The 10,127-nt window shown below is 33.8% G+C and overlaps 2 protein-coding genes and 1 non-coding gene across 3 annotated transcripts; 1 reads left to right on the top strand and 2 right to left on the bottom strand.

The window, feature by feature from the left end:
- Positions 1-256: 256 nt before the first annotated feature.
- Positions 257-685, bottom strand: LOC133832719 (auxin-responsive protein SAUR65-like). The gene has a single exon (XM_062263040.1). The coding sequence runs from the start codon at positions 683-685 to the stop codon at positions 257-259; it is 429 nt and encodes a 142-aa protein (XP_062119024.1).
- Positions 686-5,585: 4,900 nt separating this feature from the next.
- On the bottom strand, positions 5,586-5,692 carry LOC133813736 (small nucleolar RNA R71). Its single transcript, XR_009884738.1, has one exon. It is a non-coding gene; the product is annotated as a small nucleolar RNA R71 (small nucleolar RNA).
- A 3,859-nt stretch (positions 5,693-9,551) lies between these two features.
- LOC133832653 (uncharacterized) lies at positions 9,552-9,943 on the top strand. The gene is made up of 2 exons (XM_062262986.1): positions 9,552-9,701; positions 9,791-9,943. The coding sequence occupies exons 1-2, from the start codon at positions 9,552-9,554 to the stop codon at positions 9,941-9,943; spliced, it is 303 nt and encodes a 100-aa protein (XP_062118970.1).
- The last annotated feature ends 184 nt before the right edge of the window (positions 9,944-10,127 follow it).

Below are 10,127 nucleotides of genomic sequence, written 5' to 3'. Positions count from 1 at the left end.
TTCCGACCGTTCATTAGAATTTTAAAATTAGAAAAGAAGAAATATGTGATTATTTATCTCAAATATATCTCATCTCGCTCAATTTAAAAAAAAAAACATCAGTAAACACCAAAACTTAAATCATCACGATCATATAAATATATATATTATTTTTAAATAAACAGAAAGAATTGTGTTTGAATGGATTAATTCCTAACAAAACAATACATGCCAAAAGAACAAAAAAGAATCCGTAAACAACTGAATCAAGATATGGTCACGAAGTGTGGCTCTGGTGGTGAGTGTGACCAATATTTGAGACGAAGATGCTGAGAAGAGCCTTCTGTGTATCTTCATCGACATACCCATCATGCTTGTCAATGAAAGAAATGACATACTCCAAGATGGAACTCTCACAAGCCAACCTGATAGTAGTATGACCATCTCCATCTCCATCTCCATCTCCGTCTCCGTCCACTGCCTCCATCTCCGTCGACATTCTCACCAGTTCCAATATTAGCAGACTTCCCATATATTTCAACGCCAACTCAAAACGCTTGTCGTCGCTGCTGTAAACGACAACGTGGTCTCTCTTTCCTGCTCTTGTTGTTGTCGTTGATGTTCCAAACAACCAACTTACGCTCTTCTTCTTCTTCTTTGCAACGAAATTCCTCGTCATCGCAGCAAGTCTCTTTGGGGATATCATGGCGATTACTGTGTTTAGAATACTCTACTTTCAAAGATCTTTTTTTTTAAATGAGTCGGGAGTGAAATAATTACTCTATTTTTTTATATATATATATATCTTTATTTGAAAAAAGAAAAATAAAAATAACGTAGCAGTTAAATACAACTATATTGTCCGATTTATTTGATTTTCTTGTTATTTTAAAATGATTTTAAAATCTTTTCTGAATTAATAAAATAAAAACAAAAAGATTGTTTTTATAAATTAATCATTTAAAAATAAACAAAAATAAAAACAAAATAAAATCTTACTCCTAAACTTACACCAAAAAATTAAAATTTACACCCTAAACTTAAAAGCCAATTCAAACAAAATAGTTTAATTGAAAATTTAACAAATTATTTGGCTTTTAGTTTACTTTAATTAATTTAAAAATATTACTTTAGTTTTTTTTTTAAAACTTATATTTAGAATTAAAAATATTTATGTTTATTTAACCAATTAAAATGGTTTTATCAAATATTTTTATTTTAAAATTTATTTTCGATTACTTTTTCGTTGATTAATATATAAAACATTTTTTTGTTTTATTAATTCAGAAAATAATTTTAAAAGAACAAAAACAAATGAAGGCCAAATAAGTCATTAAAAATGAGGGACAATACGATCGTATTTGAAATTTGTGTTGACTAGATTTCAGCGAAAGGTACCAAACTAGTATGAATTGCAAATAGAACTTACCGAATTATCATCATTATTATTATAAAAATAGGGTACCAAGTGTGTATTTTGATCAAACACAAGGTACAAAATAAGAATTTCCAATCCTTTTTTGCAAAATATTGTATATTTATTCTCTTGGGTATAATGATAATTTAAAGAGCACATATTAAAGAGTAAACTCAAATTGGGGGTATTTGTTTTGAGTAGTTGAGTTACCTTAGAAAGTGTAGATAGACTTAGGATCTAGGTAATATTGAGGGAATTTTTAAAAAATATGGCTTTTATATCATCAATGTGCAAAATTTATGAGAGTTATATTTTTCTTAATTTGTATTGGAAATTTATTAGAGAAAAATATAAAGTATGAGAAACACAATTAGTAGCTAACTAAAATATAGAAATGTCACATTTTTTTTTATCATAGTTATGTTTTCTTTGATTTTGAAGGTAATTTTATTTTCATTTTTTTCCATCATTTTTTTATTATTTTTTCTTTTTTCCTTACTTGTTTTTTCTTCCATTTTTTCCTACCAATTTTTTCCCTCATCTTTTTTTCTTTCCATTTTTTCATTCTTCTTCTTCTTTTATTCATTTATCTATTTTTTTTCTTTCATTTGTATTGTTTTTTTGTTTTTTCAGATTTTTTCAGTTTTTTTTCATTATATTTTTTCTTCATTTTTGTATTTATTATTTTCTCCTTCCATTTTTTTTTTCTTTTTTTCACACATATGAGCTTTTTTTTTCTTCTTCCATTTTTTTTTTCTACCAATGTTGATTAGTGCTCAAAAAATGCAAATTTATTAGCTTTAAAGTGTAAAATAAATTAAGTTTTAATTAATATTTTCATGAATTTATTGTAATATAGTTTTATAATTGAAAATATTAATTTTAATTTAATTTATGTTTAATTTTCAGGAAATAAATTGCATTTGGACATTAATAAAAAAAAAGAGGACAAAGAATGGCTAAAATTGAAAAGGAAAATGAAGAAAGTGGTAATTTTGAGGAATTAGGCCCAGGCCCACTGTTCTCTCCAGCCACTGCAGCCAGCTCAAGCCACGCGAGCCGAGCCGCCGAGCCGAGCTGTCGAGCCACCGCCTGCCACCCGCCTGTCAGCCGCCTGCCAGCCTCCCTGCCAGCCAACCACGCCCTGCCACGTCGCCGCCAACAGCTCCATTTGCACCCCTTCAATCTCACGCCCCTGAAGCTTCCCCACATGCAAAGCCAACACATCCTCAAGCCTTGCTCCCAACGCCCAAAGGTCAAGTGATGCCCAAGAGACCCAACTGCCACTCTTTTGTCCACATGCACAGCCAGCCGCCAGGTGTCCGCCTGTGATTGGTTGCGGCTAGTCAATGGACTAGCTGCCACCAGCCCATTTTGTGTGCTCTTTGGGCCTTGGACCTCCTATTTTGAGCTTAAAACTTATCTTTTTTGTGGTATTTTAGAAAAAGAGCATTTTGACTATACACAAAAATAGCTAGGGTAATATTAATAATAAGATTTGATTTTTCAAAATCATATCTTATTATTAATATTTCAGATTTATTTTGTAAACCACATTTTGTTGTTTAATTTCTTTTTAGTCCTTTTCTCCATCTATAAATAGGGACACTTTCTTCACATGAGGGATGTAATTTTTAGAGTAGAGAAACTATAGCAAAATTTCCACTCACTTTCTTCTCATATTTTCTTCTTAGAATTTTGTGAGAATCATGAGCATAATGGCCTAATCTTCCTAGGAAGGTTAGGGATGATTCCATATGCAAGTGATGTTATTTTGTTACTTTGATTTACTATGTTCTTAATGTAATATATTTGAGTTATTTATGTTCTTTCATCTCTATCTTTATTTTGTTATCTTTATTTACTTATGCTAATAGTATATAGGATTAGTCATGCTCTTTCTCTGTGCTTCTAATTAGTAAAAGTAATATTGATACATAATTTTATGTCTAATCTTCTATTGCATTATTGCTCTTGGGTATTTTGTCATTTTTAGATTTTCCATAAGATTAACATTGTGTTTTTAAAGTGAAGAACTTTATAACTCAAATGAACTTTTGTTAGAAAAACTATGGACTTTAATGTTAGATTTTCCAAGTAAATGTTGGGATGTGAACTATTTACTTGTGTATTTTTGTAAATCAAGTAACCAAGTAACTAAACAAGCATATGGATGATTCTTGAAACCTTTCATTTTCTCACACTCTTGATTACATCTTACCTTTATTTCACTTATCTCATTTCATCACTTTATCAAAATACAATACCAAAATCTCAAACATATTTCCATTTACAATTTTATTTACTTCTTATTACTAACTTTTTGTGTTATTTCCTACTAACCTTTTGATTTTAGGTTACCTCCTTGTGGATCGACCGCCCGATCTTACTACAACTACCGCTTAGTGTAGTCACATTTTGGGCGTTAAACAAATTTTGGCACCGTTGCCGGGGAGGTAATTTTCAAAGGTTTAGTGAAATTTTTACAAAAATATTAGTAACTTTATTTGTGTTTTTTTTTAATAAATATTGTGTTAGTATAGTTTTTTTCTATTTACTAATTTTTAATTAATTATATTCTACTATAATAAAAATACAAAGAAAAAAAAAACTAAAAAATATATATATATATCTTTATTTATATATATATATATTTATTCTCTTCTTTTACACTTTTTTTTCTTTTTCTTTTTTCGGTAACAAAATATATATATATATTTATATTCATTTATATATATATATATTTATATTCATTTATATATATATATATATACATATCTATAAAAGAAAAAAAAAACTTAAAAAAAAAAAAAAAAGCAAAAACAGAAAAAAAAAATTATTCTTATTTCTATTTCTTTTTTCTTCTTTTCCATTTTCTTCCCTTTTTATTTAAAAAAAAAAAGACTATATATATTTATATAATTTTTTTTTACCTAATTCTTACTCTATTTTTCTTTCTTAATTTCTATTTTTTTTTTGTTTAATACATATTTGAAAAAAAAATAGATTAAGCTTGCTATTTTCTCTTCACTTTAATTTTATTTTCTTTATTTTATATTTTGTGTTTTTTTTATTTTGTTGCTTAGTTTAGGTTTTTCTTTTCCTTTGTCTTAGTTTTCCTTAGAATTTAGGTTTAAAAAAATATATATATATAAAATTGCATAAAATTGTTCATAAAATTTCAATCATAAAACGCTTAGTATTGGGAACAATTGTGTAATATTACAAATGGTAGAAACCGATATTGTTTTGTCTAGAAAGATTGGTTGTTAAATAAGGTTTGTGATAGTGTTACCCTCCACACTTACCTGGGAACCTCGGGGAGTTCTGTCTAGGCAAGTGTGGGTCTAAAGCGGTACCTTGGCAACCTTCCCAATCGGCCTGGGAACATTTCGAGCATCTACCTTTGCATTATTACATTGTTGAACTTATTACTATAAGAAAACCAAGCTTGTTTTGTCAAAATAAGCAATTTCACTTTGCTTAAAGGTTGTTTGGTCGAAAAGGTTGACTTGTGATCCACCATACTTACTCAGTAACCTCGGGGAGTTCTAGTAAGGCGTTGGAGATCACCTGAAAACCTCCAATTCTACCTGGGAACAAGTTTAACAAAAAAAAAAATCAATCAAAAAAAAAAATCAAAAAAAAAAAGAGAGACATAAAATACATCTAATTCTGATTTCCGAGAGTGGATGAATCATCACGAAACTTCCAGTGACACTTCTTCCAATTCATCTGCCACTCCTACCGGAACTCCTTCCACCAATCCTGCTTCTCCACAAACTTTCGCTGATAATAACCCATTCGCAATGGCTCGCAATGATGACATCCAACCAAGAACTCTCAATGACTACCTCCATCCCACTCGCACTTCCACACCTTCATGCATTATCTTCCCTCCTAATATGCCCGCATTAGACTTTAAACCTGGCATGATTCAACTCTTGCCTACATTCATGGAATGGAAAACGAAAGCCCATACGTGCATATCAGAGAATTCGAGGAGGTGGTAGCCACGTTCTATAACTGAGCCGACAATGCCGATGCTGTGCGACTGAAGTTCTTCCCTTTCTCCTTGAAGGACAAAGCCAAAAGCTGGTTGTACTCTTTGAGACCTAGGTCGATCGGAACATGGGAGGAGATGACTAAATCTTTCTTTCTGAAACACTTCCCTAGCCATAAGACCAACAGTCTGAAACGATAGATTTCCACATTTTCCCAAAAAGACAATGAAACGTTCTATCAAGTCTGGGAAAGATTCAAAGATCTGTTAAATCAGTGCCCGCACCATGGCTATGAGAACTGGCGCTTGGTCAGTTACTTCTATGAAGGCCTCACGAGTCGTGAGCGCCAGTTTGTAGAGATGCTATGTAATGGTGAATTCCTCGAAAAAGAGCCAGACGATGCTCTTGAATATCTCGAAGAAACTGCAAAAAAATCTCACACCTGGACTGGTCCAAGTGCTACTGAAAGCACCAACCGACACAAACCATCAGGGATCTATCAACTTCGAGAAGAGGATAGTATTAAGGCCCAACTCGAAGCTTTGAAAAAGCAGTTTGAGGTCTTAATGACGAAAAATGGGCAAAAGTCGCACATGATCGCTCAAGTGGAACCGCAAGAACCTTGCTTTGTTTGTGGAGGGACGGAGCACTTAGCTAAGGACTGCTTAGCTTTGAATGAAATGAGGGGGGTTTATGAGGAGCAATGCAATGCCTTAGGGGCATATAACAAGCCATTCTCCCATACGTACAACCTTGGTTGGAGAAACCACCCAAATTTCAGTTGGAGAGATTCCAACCAAGCTCAATCGTCTGGAGGCCAATGGAGAAATGAGCAACAAGTTCAACCATCAAAGGCGTATTCTGCACCTCATTACAATGCTCATCCACAACGCAATTCTCTCGAGAATACTCTTCATGCATTCATGGAGGAACAATCCAAACTGAATCGCCAAATGATGGAAGAAATCAAGGAAATGAAATGTCAATTCTCAAAATTGACTGAATCCTTGGCCATTCCTGAAAAAGGCAAACTTCCTTCCCAACCGAAATTCAATGTTCAAGGCCAACACATGGCCCAATATTCAAATTCAAATGATCAAAACGTCAAGGAAGTGAATGCCATCACGACGAGAAGCGGTAAAACTTTGTCAGACCCACCCCTTAAATCCAACTCTCCCAGTATTCCAAAAGTCATTCCTGAAAATCCACCATGCAAGAATAGGGTGGCAGATCACTTGAGTCGTCTTATTCGAGATGAAGATAATTTGCCCATAGAAGAAAAATTTCCGGATGAGCAACTCCTCGCCATGCAAGAAGTTATTCCTTGGTATGCCGACATTGTAAACTACCTTGCTTCAAAGGAGTTACCAAGTGATCTCACACAAGCACAACGGAACAAGATCAAGCATGATGCTCGCCACTACATATGGGATGAACCTTATCTTTGGAAGCATTGTACTGATCAAATCATTCAAAGGTGTGTACCTGAATCTGAATTCCGTTCCATCCTTGCTTTTTTTCATGCTTATGCTTGTGGTGGACACTTTGGACCTAAGAGGACAGCTCGTAAGATATTTGACAGCGGTTTCTATTGGCCCACAATTTTCAAGGATTCTTATGCTTATTGCAAGGCATGTGATCGTTGTCAACGAGTTGGTAACATAACGGCCAAGGATCAAATGCCTCAAACTCCTATTTTAATTCTTGAGATCTTTGATGTTTGGGGTATGGATTTCATGGGACCGTTCCCATCCTCTTTTGGCTATGAATATATTCTATTGGCATTAGACTACGTGTCTAAATGGGTGGAAGCAATTGCAACTAGAACGGATAATTCAAAAACAGTAGTGGCTTTCATTCGCTCCAACATTTTTGTGCGTTTTGGTATACCTAAGGCTATACTTAGTGATCGAGGCACTCATTTTTGTAACAAGAGTATAGAAGCATTGTTTCGACGCTATAGTGTAACTCACAAGGTGACAGTTGCTTACCATCCACAAGCCAACGGGCAAGCGGAGGTTTCTAATCGTGAAATCAAATTGATTCTTGAGAAAACTGTAAATCCAAACCAGAAAGATTGGAGTACAAGGCTTGATGATGCCTTGTGGGCGTATCGTACGGCATATAAAACACCTATCGGTATGTCACCTTATCGGTTGGTGTATGGGAAGCCTTGCCATCTACCGGTGGTGTAGAGTCCAAGAACTTTACTTAGCTAGTTAGATAGTAGTATTATAGTATTTATAGTATTATCTTTGTAACTGTGGATTTGTGGTTCAGACCGGGAATTATTTGGACACTCATAGTAGTACTTATAGATTTTCTAAGTTTAATCTATAGTTTAAGAATATTAATTTTAACCTAAGGTTTGATTAATATGACTGATATTAAGGATAATATTTATTATACGATAAGGTTTAGATAAGGACCAATAGGATTTTAAGCACATGTTATGAATGGGGGATTATGAATTAAGTATTTTGAGGATTAAATTTAATAAGGAGTAAAGTTTGAATGCTATAAGGTCAGTCAGCAGCTTTGAATACGTTGAGGGCTTAGTCAAGGCTGTTTACTCCATTCAAACTTAGCTAAAAATGTGTAATTTCGTGTTTAATTAATCAGCATGTGCCGATATATCGCAGCTATAAGGGGCGATATATCGCAGCACGTAGATACGGAAAACACGAGACGATGCACGACAGCCTCGGGCATACTGGCCCAGGCGATATATCGCCTACAGGGGGCGATATATCGCCTCCTTCAGTATATTTCAAAAGTTTTTGAATTCTTTTTCCTTTCAGCCATTCAACCTCTTGATAAGTCCAGCATCTTTTTGAACGAGTCTTCAGCCTCTGCTGAACGATTATTCAAATTATATTCACCTAAAAAGCTATTATTTTTATTCAAGTAAAAAGTAGATCTTTTCATTCCTAAACTCTATAAATAGGACCTAGTACCCAGCCATTATTCATCTTTTGCTCTAAGTTCAGAGGCTGCAAGTGCTAAGTAAGTGTGAGAGTGTAAACACCTGGGTTGGGGAATCATAAGCTTGATCACCATAAGCTTATCACAAACACTTTGGGAAGTAAGGTTTCATAGTATTTCGGTTCGAGGTTTAGATTGGTCTACAAGTCTTCAAGGTATTTCCACACTCTCTAGTTCATTGGTTTCGTGCTATTTTTCCTTCTCATAGTCTTCTACTTAGTCTTCTAACCTCACTCTTATTTTGGTTAGGAAATCTAAGAACTTGCTCATAAGTTTTTGGTAAGTATGTTTCTCAAAGGTTTAGTCATTCCATTCCTTCCATTCTTTTCATTACTTTTTCTTCAATCTACTCACCCTGTTATATATGGTTTTAGGAGTGTTCCAAAAGTCCCAACGCTGTCCTCTTATCCCGGTAACTTTGGTATGGAAAATAGGATAGAAATGCATATGTTATATGTTCTATATGTCATCTTATGTTTCTTATGTTATGATAAGTGTTATGATATGTATGTTTGTAGGCTTGGGTATATGACCCATATGACTAACAAGACCCCAAAAAGATTATGGGCATATGACCTACTTAGCTAGTAGGACCCCACTAATCTCATGGGCATATGACTTGTTTAGTCTATGGGACCCCAAGTAATAATGGTCATTATAGTATGTGTATGTATTAAGTGTTATGTTATGTCTTTATGATTATTATGAAATTTATGTACATGATGTATGTGTTAGATTTTCTTTGCTGGGCATTAGGCTCATTCCTTTTTGTTTTATGTGCAGGAAAATAGCTTTAGTGGCGGCAAGGTTCGTGGATGCTTGGGATTGTGTATCGATGGTGAATGGATTCAAGGAGTCGAGAGTTCGATTTCGAGGATGTAGTCTTTTATTTATGGGTTTATGTGTATTTTCCGCACTTCTTATGTAATTCCTTTCATTTTAAATCATGTTTTGTTTTTAAAGACAATGGGATCCCATATCCTACTTATTTTATGAGAGTAACTTTTATTTCTACAAGTTTTTAATAAATTATGGTATTTTTGCAAATGTAAGTTTTATTAAGGACTTGTATGTATAGTTTCGTTAATGGTCCAAAGGTCTAGAGTAGTGGGTCATTACAGGTGGAGCTAGAGCATTAGGCTTGGTGGGTTGTAAAGAAGTGTAACATGGACATGGTTGCTGTAGGACAACAAAGAATGCTTCAATTGCATGAGCTAGAAGAAATACGCAACGAAGCATATGAGAGTTCGAGAATCTACAAGGAGAAAACCAAAGTTTTCATGACAAACATATTCTTCGGAAGAGTTTTGTGGAAGGTCAGAAAGTTCTCATGTATCACTCTCGCCTTAAACTTTTTCCTGGGAAGTTGAAGTCTCGTTGGTTAGGTCCGTTCATTGTTACCAAGGTTTTTCCTCATGGAGCGGTAGAAGTTGTAAGTCCAAGTACCGGAAAGTCATTCAAGGTGAATGGTCAGAGATTAAAGCCATATTATGAATCAATGGAGGAAGAACAAGCTGCGGTGATTCACCTCATTGACCTGGTATATGTTGATGAATGAAGCATTAAGTCGAGATAGCGACGATAAACTTAGCTACTTTGTAAATTAGTTTATTTTCATTATTTAAATTGAACATTATGTTTTTATTTTTGTTTTTGTTGAGGTAATTTTAGTTTAATTTCTGTACATAGAACCATGAAAATCGTGAAGAAAAAAAATGAAAAAAAAAACAACAAAAAGAATA

This window comes from Humulus lupulus, chromosome 1 (genome assembly GCF_963169125.1).
Source record: "Humulus lupulus chromosome 1, drHumLupu1.1, whole genome shotgun sequence".
NCBI classification, from domain to species: domain Eukaryota; kingdom Viridiplantae; phylum Streptophyta; class Magnoliopsida; order Rosales; family Cannabaceae; genus Humulus; species Humulus lupulus.
Note: the sequence above shows the minus strand (reverse complement) of the source record. Positions and strands in the feature narration are given on the sequence as shown.

Coding starts and splice junctions, on each gene's coding strand:
- LOC133832719 (XM_062263040.1), bottom strand. CDS start 685: ATGATATCCCCAAAGAGACTTGCTGCGATGACGAGGAATTTCGTTGCA.
- LOC133832653 (XM_062262986.1), top strand. CDS start 9,552: ATGGACATGGTTGCTGTAGGACAACAAAGAATGCTTCAATTGCATGAG. Junction 9,702..9,790: donor TCGGAAGAGTTTTGTGGAAG/GTCAGAAAGTTC, acceptor ATTGTTACCAAG/GTTTTTCCTCATGGAGCGGT.